Genomic DNA, 17,809 nt, shown 5'->3' on the forward strand with positions numbered 1-17,809 from the left:
ATTCAGAATAATGTAGGTAACAAAAGAGAGTGAGAGAACTACGATTAAGGGGACAAAATCTGAAAAGACATACTTGTATTTTAAAAGCAGGCATAGCAAAGTTGTCTAAACACAGAACATGTTAATTAAGAGGGTCAACAAGACTTAGAAACAGGTTCAACACTTAGCAAGAAGTAACATATTGGTAGAAAACACATTGAGAGAGTTAGAGAAGAGTCAAGTTTTCTGGAATTACAAGATTAACATAAAAAGGTGCGTAATACCAAACAAGTCTGAGTAGAGTACCAACTTAAAGAGTTTAAAGCCTAAGGATCCCAATTATGTTAAGTATCCATCACAGTGTCAAAAGACAGACATGCTAACAGTATCAAACATGATAAGAAAACCCAAGTCGAAATAGCTACTCTAAAGGTCTCGAACAATTACTAAGGATGTAGAATTAAGCAAACAAAGACATGTTGAGTGACACAATAGCAGGGGAGCAGGTCATAGTTAATAGTGAAGGTCTTAACACAGATTATAACATATTACAAATATGAGGCATTCACTACAGGGATTCAGAACAAAGTTGGAAGGCAATACTCATGCCTAGCAACAAATATGAACATTCAGGCACCAACACATTAGCTAAACCAACTTAAGAGAGTCCAAATTATTCAAATTAGGCATAAACATGTCCCGGAACTGGTAGCATTAGGTAAAATCAAGTGCTAGGAGAGGTTCAAGTTACAAAAACAAGTTCAATGCTAATAAGGTTGCACATAGAGTGAGCCCGGAAACACACTAAGTCATGAAATTTTATAGGTGTAAATATGCAGGACATAAACACAAAAGAATGAAATCATAAAGCCAAGAGACTTACCAGTTAAATAGATAACAAGAAAGGACAAATTCTACAGTACTCTGAATATCAAAGAGCAACAACCCAGAATCTTAGTGCGTCAGAGTTCCCAAGGGCTTCAAATGAACCCCGGGCAGTGCTCGCACCAAGAGAAGGTTTAAAAATCGAATCCCGGTGGCCTTGGCTTTCAGCCAAGCAAGAATCAAAATATTGAACAAGAGAATGAGAGAACAATAGCACAATAACTTCATTTTTTTAGTGAAATCTAACGATTAAAGGTCTGTCTTAAAGGGGAATAGGGAGGGGTTTATATAGTAGTAAAAATTGAAAGAACAAATATGAAAAACAATCAATTAAGCACAAATAAGGAAAGAGAATATCACATGCAAATCAAAATCAATAAAGGAGATGGAGAGCCTCAAAACCTAATTGGGTTCAATCGTCTAAAACTCGAACCAAGAGTGCAAATTGCTCTTTGTTGAGCGTATATAGACGGAATAACGCCCAAGATCAAAGATTCGAGCCATTTTAGTCCGATCTCGAAAGTGACACTTGCCAAACTTAGGCAAGCACCTAAGTAACACCATAAATGGACGACCAATAGTGAGAAAAAATTAATAAGGTAAGTATATCATAGGTAGATTCCATCTCCAGGTTGGAATCGAAGAGGAACTGGGGTGTGACGGCTAGGGTTCGTGAAAGAAAAGGGAGTGGAGAGTGTTTTAGGGCGGCTGATCAGAGTGAATGTGAGGATTAGGGTTGGGGTGGATAATTAAAAGAGGGGGTTAATCGTGGATCGTTGATCTCTTAAGATCAACGACCAGGATTTTAAAGGGACTAGTGTGGGTTATTTCAAACGGGTCGTGCCCGGATTTTAAAGGGATACTTGGATTGGGCTAAGGATTTGGGCCAAAATTTGTCCGAAAATTGGTTTAAAGCTGGGCTACTATTTAAAAACACAAAATTTATCAAAATTAATTTCTAAAGATGCTTAATAAATAAAATAAAAATATTATTTATGCACTAAAATTATTAACAATAATAATTTGGCATTATCAAAATATAAAATGCTATTTTGGTATAAATAAAAAGCAATTATATATGAGTACATGCTATTACTACAAAATTGTGCAAATAGCATTAAAAAATACTAATGTAATTATATAAAATAAAGTAAAAATATATGAAACATGTATTATGGATGCAAATGATAATTTAGGTAATTAAGTCGTCACAAAATAATTGAAAGGAGTAACTAATAAATTATTCAAGTAAAAATGCAGGAAAATCAATTTTAAAGCTCTAAATATTATAAAATATTGTAGAAAAATGCTTGTATAGATTTATAAACTCAATAATGATGCAAAATGTTTTTTTGAAAGATTTATGTTATTTGAAAAAATATGAGGACAAAATTGGGTATCAACAGGTGTTTTAAAACACTCTCATGTTATAACTATTTTCTTATATGTTTCAATCTAAATATGCATTATATTATGCAGATGGCAAGCAAGGATCAAGGTAACAATGACCCTACTAGTTCTCGGGGTCGAGAAAAGGCTAGGAAGGGAAAGAGGATGGTAGAATCTGGGGATAATACTACTCCCTCATTTCCACCATGTTTAGAGATGTCTATGTCTTATCCTCCACCACACGGCTATACTGAGCTGCCACAGCATCACAAGGCCTATACCTTCATCTCGACACCGGGTCTTCCATTACACGGCCATAGGACTATACGTCCGACATACAGTCCAACAGCCTCACATCCACGTGGATCGCAGCCATCTGCATCACAGCCACGTGGATCACAACCTTCTGCATCACAGCCACGTGGATCACATCCCTACATATCACAGCCACATGGATTGCAGCCATCCATATCACAACCATATTTGTCATAGCCATCTGTATCATAGCCACATGGATTGCATCCAGCTATCTCGCAGTTACAGGGATAACAGTCATCTTCATCATCGACTCCATCCATTTTAGGACTTCGCCTTTGAGACCATAGCTCTGAGCAGATTTGTTAAGGCAATGGCAGACCGAGCAGTTCTTACCGAAGAGCGAACTAAGGAAGAAAGCTCGCTCATCCGATAAGGGAAGCTCCTTGCACACTAAGGGTGCTATCAGCATCGGGACAACAAGAAGAAGATTGGGAATTGCTTATATTATTACGTCTTTACTTTTCTAAGTATATCAATTCTAACAAAATTAATTTATTTTCAGGAAAAGAAGTATGGGCGTCCAATGCACCATGATGAGCTATTCAAGGAGACGTATATTTTAAAGAAGAAGAAAGAGGGGGATGCAGATAGGTGGGTCGAGGACCAGGTAGAGACTACATATATAAGCTTTCAATTTTCCTTAAGTGTTATAATTTACTTTTATAAGATTTTTTATATAATAATTTAATTTAAAATAACGTAGGGTCGCTACAAAAGTAACGTGGGGGACTTCATTTGTAGTCAGCCAGCTAGTGAATCAGGCGAGCCAACCCAACCTTCGAACGAGGATGCTGAAAGAATATAGTTAGAGGTTTTTGGACGTCCAAAAAAGGGGAAGGTATACGGGCTTCCTGAGAAAAAACTCCATCACTATAGGTGTGGAATGCAAGGAATATGGACTTCCTCACAAGGCGAGGCACTTAATAGGGAGAGCCTCTCGGCTATGCAGGAGACAGTGATAAGGCTTACCTCCGAGCTAGAAGCGGCCAAGGAAAGAGAAAGGCTTAGAGATGCTCAATTCCTTGGTATGCAAGCTCAGATCAGAGCTCTCCTTTCTACTGGAGCTTTTCTGTTGCCTCAGTCTCATGAGTCCTCGCCAGAGGCTCGACCTCCACGTGATCGTTCCTCCCGTCCTCCCCGTGATCGTTCCTCCCGTCCTCCCCATAATCGTTCTTCCCGTCTCTATACCGTTTTGTAGATGAAAGTTCATCAGATGGTGATAATGTTGTAGAAAATACCTTTTGATCAATACTTTGATATACTTTGAACTAGACTAATAGAACTAGTTTTGAATTAGATTGAAAAATTTTGAACTTGTTGTAATTACTTAGTTTTTTCTTGGTTTTGAATTGTGATGTTTAATTGAACTTTGTTAGTTTTAAAGTATTATTTGGATGTTTGGTTGGATTTGTGGTGAATTAGGGGCTGTTTGTGGTGAATTGGGGCTTGTTTGTGGTGAATTGGGGGTATTGGTATGTTGTTTTTATTTGGAAGGTGATGTAGCTACCAAAACAGGCATTTTCTGCTAAAACTTAATCCTAGAAAATCGATCGACCTTGGTCGGTAACTAATAAAAAAAATTAATTGCAAAATACCGACCAATGTTGATTGGTTAATGCACATTGAAATCCTAGAAATTCAACATTATCGACCAACTTTGGTCGGTAAGTTGACTCCCATGTCCAGATTACCAATCAACATCGAACGGTATTATTAAATTTAATTATTTATAAAAAATATAAATTTTCTAGTACCGACCAATGTTGGTCGGTATATAAAACATTATAAATTAATTTATCTTTCATTACTGACAAAAGTTGGTCGGTAAATAAAATTATTAAATTTAGAACATCGACCAACGTTGGTCGGTAAAATTAAATTATTAAAATAACATTCCGATCAATATTGGTCGGTAATTCAATTAAATTGTCAGATGGTCGTGTAGAGCATACCGACCGAAGTTGGTCGGTAATTTCCGACCGACTTTGGTCGGTATGCTCTATCGACATTCAAAATATCGACCACACGTAAATGGTCGCGTTTTGGACGGTTATTGGCCATTACCGACCGATTTTGGTCGATTTTTTCGGACGGTTTTATGCGGATGTTTAGTAGTGTGAGGCAAAGTTGTAAAGTTGTGAAATACTATTCTTGTTGAGCTACTCACTTTCGATTGTTACTATTGAAACTCTTGTGCATATTGTGGTTGAGCCGTGAGCTACATACACATATATGATATAGGAATGGTTCAATTTAAAAAATATTTGACTGAATTCTTTTTTGCAGAGTTGCAACTATCCATTACAAAATAAAAGAATTTCGTTCTTACAAGTAAATACTCAAGACCCAAGTAGGCTTACAAATCAGATCATGATATGATCAAGTACTTTCTGGGTCGTCTCAGACCTTCTAATTGGTATTTATCACCAAAATATTTAGAGCTTGTTGTGAAAATATTGTTGTTGTTGGTTTTCTTGGTAAGTTGTGATATTGGGCACTTGAGGTGCGATTTATGATACGTTGTGATATTGATACGTATGCGGTGGTATAAGGTTTTGAGCTTGAAACACATGCGGTAAGATAAGGTGGGCTTGATACGCGTGTTGCTAGTAGGGGAACTACTTGAAGCCACATGGTGTGATAAGGTGGGCTAAAACGCGGGATGCTATTTCGGACAAAATAATTTTCAAAACTAAATGCAGGGCTCCCACAGTAATATAAGGAAAGATTGTGAATTATTTTGTGATTTGAGACTACGAGGCGGTACCTCGATAGTGACTCTCGTTGATACTTCTCTATTACTTCACTTGTGTTGGTTGTTTCATTTCCTTGGCATAACATCCCTTGTTTTCTTCCGTGATGCATTAATATTTGTCTTAGTCAGTATAGTTAATCTTGGTATATTTCTTACTTGTTTCATTTTCATAGTTTTTATTATTACACTGTTAATTACTCGTTCTTTTCCTTATTTATTTCAATAGGGCATTGACCTGACCTCGTCACTACTCTACCGAGGTTGTGATGTACTCATGCTACGCTTCTATAAATCTTTTTGTGCAGATCCAGGTACCTCCTACTAGTCCAGGCACTAGTGAGGCGAACTTAGTTTGGAGACTTCAAGATATATATGCCGGCGTCCGTAGTCCACCTCTACCTAGATTATTTATCTTCCTTATCCTTATAGATACTGATGTACGGGGATATTCAGTATCACTTCATAGAATTTGTGACTTGTATTCGCCAGGTTTTTAGGAAGTTGTATATACTGAGTTACAGAGTTTATTTATATTAGTTGTTGAGTTATTGAGAGTTTAATCATTATTTCAGTTTTTACTGCATGAATATTAGGCTTACCTAGTCTTAAAAACTAAGTGTCATTATGATATCCTACGAAGGAAAATTGGGGTCATGACAGTACAAAGAAGTATAGTATAAGAGGTTTAAGTACGTAATTTTAAAATACAGTGTATCTATAACTAAAAATAAGATTACATGGATATTTTGAATAATTTCACAAATGTCCAATGTTTCTAAAATATACCCTCCGTTTCAATTTATGTGAATATATTTGATTGGGTACGGAGTTTAAGAAAAGAGAGAATATTTTTGAACTTGTGGTATAAAATGAGTCACATATATTTTGTGTGGTTATAAATTATTGTATAAAGGTAAATTGTTTTCAAATAAGAAAAGAGGTTATTTTTTTTGGCACGGAGTAAAATAAAAATAGGTTCACGTAAATTAAAACGGAGGGAGTTGGACTTAAGAAAAAAGCTGACACACTACCTTGGCCGCGTACGTAGTGGCAAATCCTGTGTCTCACTGCAGGTCCCTTATGTGTTACGTGGAAACCTCTGCAATTGCCTCATAATGTTTTGCATGCAGTTTCTGAGCTATTCCACTGCGACGTCTGGCGTCTCCTTTACCCTGCAACTGTCACGCCCATCTTCCTTTTAATCTCTACGTGCTATACCACTATTCGGTCATGCTTATCTCCCTACTATCCTTAAAACAACCAAACAACCCCCTCCCCCTACACACGCTATCAAAATTCTCTCTTTCGTTCAAACGGGTTCTTGTGTCATGACATAGTACTGCTGTATAAGCTTCACTTCTAGCATTTTTCAGGTGAGTTATAGTAGTAGTTTGTTTCTTTAGTGGAGTGCACATGTTGTAAGTGTGTTTTCTTGCTTATTTTGCTTGTTTTCTTGGATTTATAATTGGAAATCCAATTGGGTATTTCATATTCTTGCCAAAACCAACTAGGAATTAATTTTCTATAGCTTCACTTAAATCGTTTACGGGATAGATCTTTTTTTACAGGAGTACCCATAAAGATTTTCTTGCTCATTTCGCTTGATTTTCCTCGGATTTATGTTTACAACCCATATAGAATTTTGCTACTTGCAAAAAGCTTACTTCTTTTATATGGGCATGCAAGCTCCTCCAATGAGCTATTATAAACTCATAATTTTTTAGTTTTGTAACTTTGGTGTTTGGACTAGCTTGTGCGTACATCGACTAGTTCGATAACTGGGCAGTTATCGAGTAACTTTGTCCACTAAAGCCTAGACCAATGAGAAAAAATCACCTTTTGTGTTTTTGACTCCGCTGGGATTAGTTTTGTGTTATCTTTGTTCTTCTTTTTGAAAGTACTAATTTTGATTGGTTTATTTTCAGAATTATTAGATTGAATAACTTCCAATTATTCAATATTTCAGTTGGTCTGAGATGTGATTATGTTTGCTTGTAGGATGGAAGATCAAATTGTGGAGTGGAGAATAGTGGAGCATACTTCTTTAGAGGAAGAAGAAGAAGAAGAAGAGGAGGAGGACAATGATTATGATTATGAGGGGGAACTGAAAGAGAGTAAGATGAGATGGATTGTGAACAAAGGATTGTGGTTAGGGAAGAAGGTTATGATCACAGGTATTGTTGTCTCTTCTGCACCAGTGGTTCTTCCTCCACTTATTGTTATTTCTGCACTTGGGTTTGCTTTTTCGGTCCCTTTTGGTCTTGCTTTTGTTGGTTATACTTGTACTGAGAAGCTTATGAACAAGTTGCTTCCAAGGTCAGAGCCACCTCTATTATTGGAATATGGGGAAATGTATGGCGATGAAGAGGAATATGATGAACATTTAGGAGGAAAAGGTGCTGGTTTTGGTGGAGAAATGGTGATGGAAGATGAGGAAAAGAAAGAAATGGAGGATGCAAAAGAAGGAGTTGAAATGAGGATTCGATTGGTGATGGACGAGAGCCGGGGATATGAAGATAAAGACTTTGGAAGAGCTGAGGAAGAAAGAGAGATCAATGTAGACGAGGGTGGCAAAGAGGAAGGATATGAAGAAGATGTGGGTGAATACTTGGAAGGAGTGAATGAGGGAGCAATGAAGGAGATAAATTTGGAAACGGAACGAGGGAAAGAAGAAGAAAACTGGGAATTTGATGAGAAAATTAAGAGAACTGAGGGTTTGGATTTGGTGGCCAGAGAAGCCAGGGGAGAAAATGAGGGTGAAAAAGATGTTACTTTAACACCAGGTTTGCCAGAGAGGAATTTGGTTGAGGTATATGTAGGTGATGCAGCGAAGGAAGATAACCGCAGCTTAGAGAATTCAGAAGTAGTAGAGAAGCCAATGGAACGCAAAGATGAGAAAGTAGATAGTCTTGTGAGAGAGATTCAAGGAACAAAAAGTGAAACAGGGCCTGTGGTTATTTCAGAAGAAAAGGAGAGTATAGAAGTAACAAAGAAACCAAACATCAGCAAAAGCTCAAAGAAACACCACAAAAAGAAGAAAGGAAATGAAGGGGAAAATGCTGCAATATTAGAGAAAGGGGAGGGGTTAAGCAACAAGCAGCAGGAAGATAGTGATGCGAAAATGATAGAAATAAAAGGAGAGGTGAGGGATGAAGTCAAGGTGAAGCAAGACGAGAAGCATTTACCAGTGAAACGGGAGACGAAAGAAGGAAGAGACGAGGTCAATCAAAGTGGTGTTTCCAAAAAGGCCAAGAAAGCTGCTGAGACGGAAAAAGCATCTCCTGGAAGAAGAGATGAGAGAACTGGCAAGGATGTTGGGCAAGCTGCGAATTCAACTAAGGATCATAAAGCAGTATCCAATGGCAAGCATGTTGCTAAAGATGCTTCTCGTTCAGTGGAAAGCAAGGATAAGCCGGTGGCTGCAGAAGACGCTCAAAGGAAGGCAGACGGTGTCCATGGGAACCTTCCATCTGAAAGAAAAGGGACCACTGATCAAAAGAAAAATGGGAATGCGAGTGGTGTTGCTCATGTTCCTGGAAGAGCAGGGATTCTTGACGCCAAACACACCCAGGTCAGTTCTATTTTTAAATCTGCCACCTTAGTTTGTTCCATTGGAAATATTTATGCAAATACCAAGAGGCTTATCTTCTTATATATCATTGTTTCTCTTGTTCAAAGTTACTGTGGAAAAATGATCGATTTGATTGAAAGCACATGTAGGTTATACTGGCTGGCTTTGTTTCTTATACTTGCTGTTAAAATTTCTTTGAATAGATATTGGATATTATTCAGGTTTTTTCCTGTTTTAATTTACTCATGAAAGAGATATTCCTTATCTTAGCAACAAATGCCACTCCTCATGAAGAAACCTAGATTGCACCTGCAAAGGAAAGAAAAATACTCCACATTACATAAACTATTACTGTAATTATTTCCCGATGTTCAAAAAAAGTATGAGTTACTAATTATATGGCCTTGCTCCAGATGCTTTGTGTGGCAAAACATAAAATATACTGATGGCTAAAGAGTGTCAAAGGTTCATAATCCTTCAAAAGAAAGTTAATAATGTCCAGCAGTGTGTATGGACTAACAGATGAAACCATCTGTAACATATATCATGGTGCAAGTCCAGAGCATCAACCAATGGCCGCTAATGCAGGCATTTGTCTAGGATGTCAGTTATGAGATTCAAGTAAATGTCGCTCAGCTCCTTGTGAATATTCTGCTAATAAGGGAATTCATTTTAAAGAAAGGAAAGGTTTAAAAGGGGCTTGTTCCTCTTTTTCAGCTCTTTCAGGTTATAGTACTGGTAGTAGTTTGTTTCACGTTCACCTGGTCTTATTCCTTGTAAAGCTTAAATGCGGACTCTAGTTTATTTATTAGCAGAGAGGTATAATAATGACTTCATTTCTTGCGTTTGCTCTCTCCTTCCATTGCTGTTAGTGCTTTTTCTTTAATTTCTTGTGTCCCCATTATGTTATTCCATAGTAAGTTTTGTGACGGGATGCTCATTTCAAAACACTAGTGTGAGTCCATTTGCATTGGCCTTGGCGGCTCGATATGTCCAGCACTTGTCAAAGTGTGAACACGCTGTCCATATATCTGATTATTTTCTTAGTTGTGGAATGCTAGGTTGTCCCTTATTAGGGCAAGAAAGTGAAGATTTTGAGTTTTCAAGTCTTTTCTTTTGGGACCAGTTTATTGTCTTTTTTTTCCTTCGTTTGTGGGTAGGGTTACCTCAACATATTAGTAGTTGATGACTAATAGTTATGTGAAGAGAGGCTTGAAGTATCTCCCTTAGAGAGGGAGAAGAATTCTTCCCTGTGGAGGAGTAGGATTGCATGACAAATGCAACGCTTTTGCTATCTGTTAGCTGTCTTGTCTTGGCTGTTGAGAACCTCTCAAAGATACTCGGATTCCGGAAAATCAATATAAATTTGTCTTTATCTAGCAAACCTCAAGATTTGTTGATCCTCCATGTTGGAGTTAAATTCCTTTTGTATTGATATTTCCTCATTAAAGTTGTTTAGAATTGTTTCGGATTCCCTCTCTGAAAGCCAGGATTCTGCGAATTCTATATGTTATTTACTGTTTTTTTCATGAAAGATAACCAACATTTTAAGTCTTCCCAATTGGGAATTTTGGGGTTCTGTGTATGTGTCAAAAGGTAAAGTCATCCAAAATCTTTGTCCTTGTGGAGTATTAGAAGAAGAATATTGCAAGACTAGTGAAGCATTACTTATGTGCCAGGTTTGTAGTTGCTATCTCTTGCTCTCTAATACCTATGGAGAGCTTTTTCAAGAGAGCAAAACTAACGTGCTGGATGGGAATTGGGTGTTTCAAGAGCCGCTATTCGAGTTTTGCACTCGCGGCTTGTGTTTTGTTGGTTCATTGAGACCAATAGGATGTGATGCAGCAGCGAAGTAGCCTTATAGCAATGAGTGTTGGTGTGCCTGTTGCCTTCGGTTTGAACTATATATATCCATCAATTCAATTTAATGCAACCATAACTTCAGCTTAGTTGGGGGCTGTCAAACGCTAGTGCTATTGGTATCAATGATGTTTGTACGCTTTGTGCTCTTATGTTCTTGACTTCTTACATGTGTTTGCTCGACAACTGCTTATGGTCTTTTGTTTTTTTAAAACACGCTGCGTACTTATTTGGTTTCGTTCATTATTCTTGTTTTTGCTCTTGCCTGCTAATACATTTGAAGCTATGAAGATTCATTTTTCTTAACTAATGATATTGCTAGGAGTTCTTCAGTGAGGAGATAATATGGGAGAAGATAAATGCAATGAGAACAATCGTTGGATACGGAGCCGCACCTCAACCTTTGTTGGTAGATGAACTAAAGGCTTTATACGTATTTACTGGAGTGGAGCCACCATCTACGTTCAGGAACACATCCGAATTGGCAGAAGTGAATGACAAGCTTCAGTTTCTTATGTCGATTGTGGGAATAAAGTAAACTTTTAGTGCTTAGACTGGACTGTTCTCTTCGCCTTTTTTGTTGGTTTGTCAAATTTGACCTTGTTACTGAGCTTGTGTATCGTCATACTAGAAATTATCTTGTTTTATAATCGTCAGCATGAATGTTTTACTATGAGTTTAGTGTTTTACTATGAGTTTAGCCCCGATCCGAAAAGTTTCTCCCGAGGGCATACAATGTAGAATTATGGAATGAAATCCATGTGAGCATAAATTTAATTGCATACCAAGATCTTGAACATGTTAATGATATATAAAATTGTACAGAAAATATACCTGAATCGTAAGTCATTATCGTGAAGCGGAAGCGTTAATTTAAATTGGTTTGGGGAGATGATCAATTTATAAAGGTTTTCACTTAATCTGGTACGTTCATCAAGTAATCGATCGGATGGATGAGATTTGATCATTAATTAAATATTAATTATGGGCCTTAAACCTAATGGGCCACATACACGTAGGAAAAATAACTTACGTTCTTCCACTTGGCCCAATAATCACATAATATTAATATTTAATAATATAAACATTAGTTGCGCATAAATAAATTTCTTCTATAACGTTCATCATAAATACCATAATACGATAAACTACTAAATGTGAGTTATGGCAGTTATATATATTTTGTCTACATACTCCTTTTCATATACTACAACATTAGTAATTTATCATATCAGGTTCATAAGCTGCTGTGAGCATGTGATTTTTACCTCACTAAAAACACTCCCACAAAAATTAATAAATAGATTTTTTCTTATTTATTTTTAAATTTTAGTAATTATTCACAATTATTTGCATTTAGTTGCATTTTTCATGAATTTTTAGCATTTTTAAATCATAAAAAACAACAAAAATATTTAAATCCTCGTCATATAGCATTATTAGGTTTTTTAATTGAATCTAGTATCTAATTACATAATTTGATTATATTATTAGAAGAAAATCACAAAAAATATTTATTTTTGACATTTTTAGTTTTAATGTTAAAATTAGTAATTTTTCTTTTAATAATTTAAGATTGACTAATTATGCAAATAATACAAATAGTGAATTAGTTTAATTTTATAAATTAGGATAATCTAATACTTAATTTAGGATTTAGTTAAATTAATTAGATTTTAAAAGTTAATTAAAGAAAATAGGGGTCTAATTAACATTGGCTGGATTGGGCCAGTTTTAAACCAGCCCAACCCCAAATACACGGTCCAAAACCACCCAAGCCCAACACCTAAACCGGTCCAGCTACCCCTTCAACCAAAACGACATCGTTTCGGCCCCAATCAATCTCAGTCGTTCGTGATTTCTGATCGAACGACTCGGAACTCATTTGCTTATTACCTTTTAACTGTCTGAAATACCCCAAAACCCTAGAGACGACCCCCATAACCCATCTCTCACCTCTCTCTTAAAGTTCTGCCACTGGCCGCCACCGAAAATCGCCTATGGCGGCGGCAACACCCCAAACCATCCCAAATTGAGACCAAATAATCTCCAACACCCCTTAATCGTCATCCTACCAATAGATTTTCCAAAACCCCCCATCAAATTTGGTGAATCTTAGATCTAAAAAAAAAAAGCCAAACCCTAAACTTGCCCCTTTTTCTGATCAACCCTCAGTCCTTAACTAAAACGTTCAAAGATCCTCCTGCCAAGATCTCCCGTCAGGGATTCACGTTCCAGACGGGTATCTTGGCAAGAGGGTTTTTGGCAACTAGACCCTTTTTTTTGTCAAAGTCAGTCTAGTTTAGGTATACACTCGTTTCTCTTTTCTATATTCTTATTTATTTTATTTTTTTAATTCCACGAATTACTAATTTTATGTGTTTAATCTGTTGTTTGGTTAGTTCAATTAAAATAGGTTTGAGTTAATCGCATGATATTTAGTTTAATCACTGTTTGTTTAGATTAATTGCATAAATTTAATTAGTTCAGTAATCTAGTTAGGCAAATCAGTCGTTTGTTTCTGTTTGTCATTTGATCTTTGAGATGGCTTTTGATTGTTTGATTGCTGATGAATGAATTAAAAGGGTTGAAGGGGTAATGATAAAAATTTTAAGGGGGTTAATTGAAAGCCAGAAATAGGGAGTTTAAATTTAGAAGTGTCTGGAAGGTTCGAGAAAATAATGGTAAGGACCAAAGTGTAAATAATTGAAATTAGGTCAGAAATGAGGTGAAATACATAGGAAGTTTCTAGAACAGGGACAGCTGTCCCAGTCTGATTATAAAGAGATAAGGGTGAGTGAAATATCCAGAAATTAGACAGCTGTCCATTTTTCTGTTTTGGAAAGATGCCCATTTCCTGATTTTAAGGGAATGCTGGCAGATCCCTGGTACCTCTGATTCCTATCCTTTGCATTCCTACTCTATATAAAGGCACTCACATTCTTTCATTAGACAGAGACTAATATTCCCTGAAAACACACTGAATTATCTGCATTCTCAATAGCAAACTCCTGCATTTTCCTTCTCAATTCCTGCATTCAGAGTAGAAAACATACACATAGAATTACTATGATATCTCAAGTTGAAGTTTTATTCTGGAGCTTTTTTCATTGTTGTTGTTGTTCGCTTGAGTTGCTGAGTTTATCCTTCAGTTTTTAGCCTTTATTTAGCATCTTTGTGTGTTTTACGCAACAAGGTGCACATCTTCAACTTTGTTTTTCTTGGAACTATACTGAAATGTTAATTACTACTCCTAAAAATCATGTATTGTGATCCATTGTGCATAACTTTAGTTGAAATGTTTAATGTGGTTGATACTGGAAATGTGTTATAAACTTAATATCCAGTTTGAGTTGATTATCAGTTTTTCTATGTTTCCTTCCTAATTAAGGTTTGGGTATTATCCATGTGTCCTTGGGTTTGACTGTTTAAGGTGTTGTTTTGGTTGATAATTTATTTAAGCTATGCTGACTTCTGTTTGAAGCTCTCTAAAGGCTGATTAAAACTTGTTTGAGTTTTATGTGATTGCTCATGTTGAAGGTCATGATATGCATGCTTGCTTAAAATGTGAGGAGTAAAATGAGTTGTTGTTACTGTCCGGTGCCATGATTTGCAGATTCGACCATAATTGGCCAAATCTGTAAATATTGAGGCCAAAATAGCGTCCAAGAACATCATCAGAATGTCAAACGCCATCTGAAAATCAGTTGTTTTGTGGAGAATCTGTATTTGTTAGGCTGTAGTTGGGAACTACTGTTATAGTATTAGGAAATGATAATTGAGAGAGTCATAGTATACAAGACTGTTTATACAACTTATTTGGAGTTTGAGTATAAATAATGATACATTGTAATGTTAGTTATAACTTTCTTCTTTCATTGGATATACTGATTTTGGGGTGTTACATGAGTATTTGTGTAGTCTTTTACTTACAGCCATGACTATTTAGAATATTTAGCCAGATGTAATGATTGCAAGTTTATTTTGTTCATGATTAAAAAATGTGTAAATTTCAGTTGAACTATTCTTTTCTTTATAATTTTGATCTTTAAAGTTTGGACATTTGAAACCGTGTCTCTCTTGTATACTAAGACCAATAACAAAACATTTGAAGTTGTATAGCAAAGGAGTTCATGTGAACTCAAGCATGAGTTTTGGGCTGGCCCAAATGTTACGGCCCACCTCAAAGAACCTTTAGTAATCTATAGGCTCTTGAAAGCAAACATTGTAGATTGGAATAAAAATCCCATGTGAGCATAAGTTCGCTCCTTAGGAACAGATTAGACTCTCATTGCTTAATCGTTACTCCGAAATTAGCTAATTGTTGAATAACTTATGAATATCCGTGGAAAGGTTTCTTTTAGGCACGCTGTTAATCAAACTATCGTGACGGTGTACACGTTCGCGTGACATGAGTACGATTTTAATATTTGAATACTCGTAGAAATGCTTTTAGGCGCGATTTAAATTCTTATTGCGATTGTGTACACGTTCGCGTGACATAATTACAATTTTTCAAAACTTAAACGAAGTATGCATTTGGGCAATTTCGGCCAAAAACAATCTTCATAATTAAATAAGCGTAATTAATTGTGTACACGTACGCATGATATGATTTTAATGCCCCAAATAAAGCGAATTTACACACATGTAATCCGTTTCAACGATAAATCCATATACGCCATAATTAAAAGCGATAAAAGGTAAAAACACATAGGTTCTAAAAATACGTAATTAAACAAATTAGTTGAGCCAGGTATGATTAAAGCGACCGTGCTAAAACCACGAAATCCGGGAATGCCTAGCACCTTCTCCCGGGTTAATAGAATTCCTTACCCGGTCTTCTGGTTTCTCAGACTTTTGCGGAGTCAATTTTTCTCGATTTGAAATTTTAAATAAATGGTGACTCGGAACACCTTAAATAAATAATTTCGAGTGGCGACTCTAAAAAATGAAATAAATAATCCCAATTCGATTATGTCACTTAAATTGGAAAAACTCTCTATTATCCCCTTTCAGAAAAAAGGAGGTGTGACAGCTCTGGCGACTCTGCTGGGGATCGAACCCAGAATCTCTGGTTCAGGGTTCAAGAATTCGAGCTTGTAATGTAATTTGTGCTTAGCTTTATTCATTATTGATATTACTGTATTTGTGGGCCTAATGTGCTAATTGCCGCTCATTTACCGCTTTGATATTATTTGAACTGTATTAAACTGTCTTCTTACGTCTCCCTTCTGAGTCTTCTAAAAATATGGTGCACACGTACGCGTGGCCCACTTTTCTGTTAGAGGTCGTACCAAATAGAACGAGGATGGATCAACCACTAGACCGGGTAGACTTTCGTGCTCCCGGTACATTGCCCCCGCCTCGGCTCAAGTTGTTCGCTTGGGTAAGCCATGTCTAGAACACACCCCCAGGTTTAAACCTAGAATAACATAGCCTCATGCTGGATCCCTAGTAGGTACGTTTGTTTGTATCATGTGCACTTAACTTTGGGGAGTCAACACATGGGTTGGGTCCGTCTAGGACAGGTTTACCCGAAATAAAAGACCATCCTGATGCATCTTACCTGCTATGTGTGCATTTATTTATTTCAGCTTGTTTGTTGACCGGCTAAGGAAAGAAAATCAGCAGGAAAACCAAGAGTGAGTTAGGATAGAAAATTCATCCGGTTCTGAAAATCTCGGTATTTGAAAATGCCTCAAAACTCTGCCAAAATTTTTGAAAAAGAGAGAGAAAAAGAAAATGCATTTCAAAAATGAAAGTAAGTCAATATCATGCTTTTCCAATTATGTCAAAACTGACCGAACTACGCGGGTCTGATTCTCACCGGGTGTGAGATACCTAGGCAAGCCTCATCGGTACCGACCCCAATTTTTCCAACCAAATAAATAAAGTATGTCCATTGGTCAAAAACTTTTAGACCCAGCTTCGGTTAAGTCCTGCGCCGTTTTTGCCGGAATAGCCTTAGAATACCTTTAAATTGTCGAAGGGCTATTCTCGCCAAGAACGGACATGTCTGTCAATAGGCATCACTTTTCCCATAAAGCGCCTTACCCCGGCCTCAAAACTTTATTTGAAAGTGGGAAGGGGCCATTATTGCAAAGATGACCATTTTTGGCCAACGCTGCACAAATAGCCACCTTCAGGTGATTTCCTTTGAAAAATTGAAAACTGGTTTTTGCAAAAGTGTCCGCTGGTGTGTCTTTCGAACTAGAGTCAACCATAACCCTAACCATTCACATGTACAAAATGAACATTGTCCAAAATCTGCCATTAAATGTTGTAGAGCAGGCTCCACTGTAGCTTCAAATGTGGTGGTATGACTTGGGTAAAGATGGTCAAGACTGGGTAGTAGAACATTTGGGTGCTCTCACAGATATTATAAAAGTCAAGCCCCAGAATGATCCGATCAAGGCTTTAGTGCCCTTCTGGGATCCCGTTCACAATGTCTTCTACTTCTTGGACTTTCAGCTCATTCCCACCCTGGAGGAAATAGCCGGATATACTGGTTTCGGCCGAGACTTGAGAAATCAGCAACTTATATTCCCAAGGCCTCCCTCTGTGCACCGGTTCTTTGATATCTTGAACATCAGTAAAAAAAAATAAGGAAGAACAATGTAAACGATGTATAGTGCTCTTTCTACTTCCTGTACTCCAGGTATGGGCATCCAAATGGGTTTGAAACGCATGAAAAGGGGTTGAACAACAAGCAAAGCAAAGATACTTGGAAAATTCATCGTCGCTTTGCTTTCATAGTGGCATTCCTGGGCATCATGGTCTTCCTAAATGAAAAAGGGACAATTGATATCCGTAAGGCTAGAATTACACAAGTTCTAATTGCCAAAGAAGATCACACACTTGCTCTACTTATATTGTCGGATATCTATCGGGCATTAACACGATGTAAGTCTGGGGCGACATTCTTTGAAGGTTGCAATATCCTGCTACAAATGTGGCTGATTGAACATCTTCACCATCATCCGAAATTTATAAGCTACGGCCCAAGCAAGAGCAACTTCATTGAGAGTTATGAGGAGAGGGTAAAAGAT

General features: G+C 37.0%; 1 protein-coding gene across 2 annotated transcripts; it reads left to right on the forward strand.

Annotated features, from left to right (window-relative positions):
* The first annotated feature begins 6,541 nt into the window (after positions 1-6,541).
* Positions 6,542-11,430, forward strand: LOC104087505 (uncharacterized). Of its 2 annotated transcripts, none has more exons than XM_009591999.4 (3): positions 6,542-6,699; positions 7,325-8,897; positions 11,080-11,430. In XM_009591999.4, the coding sequence occupies exons 2-3, from the start codon at positions 7,326-7,328 to the stop codon at positions 11,293-11,295; spliced, it is 1,788 nt and encodes a 595-aa protein (XP_009590294.1). In that variant the 5' UTR covers positions 6,542-6,699; position 7,325; the 3' UTR covers positions 11,296-11,430. The 2 variants fall into 2 exon arrangements, with proteins under 2 accessions (XP_009590294.1, XP_033509654.1); XM_033653763.2 differs by having other exon boundaries at positions 11,091-11,309.
* Positions 11,431-17,809: the final 6,379 nt, after the last annotated feature.

Source organism: Nicotiana tomentosiformis, chromosome 5 (assembly GCF_000390325.3).
Source record: "Nicotiana tomentosiformis chromosome 5, ASM39032v3, whole genome shotgun sequence".
Taxonomy (NCBI): Eukaryota; Viridiplantae; Streptophyta; class Magnoliopsida; order Solanales; family Solanaceae; genus Nicotiana; species Nicotiana tomentosiformis.

Bases quoted from the DNA above. Each gene is read 5' to 3' on its own strand.
- LOC104087505 (XM_009591999.4), top strand. From the start codon at position 7,326: ATGGAAGATCAAATTGTGGAGTGGAGAATAGTGGAGCATACTTCTTTA. The intron at 8,898-11,079 runs GTCAGTTCTATT...TGATATTGCTAG, and splicing joins TTGACGCCAAACACACCCAG to GAGTTCTTCAGTGAGGAGAT.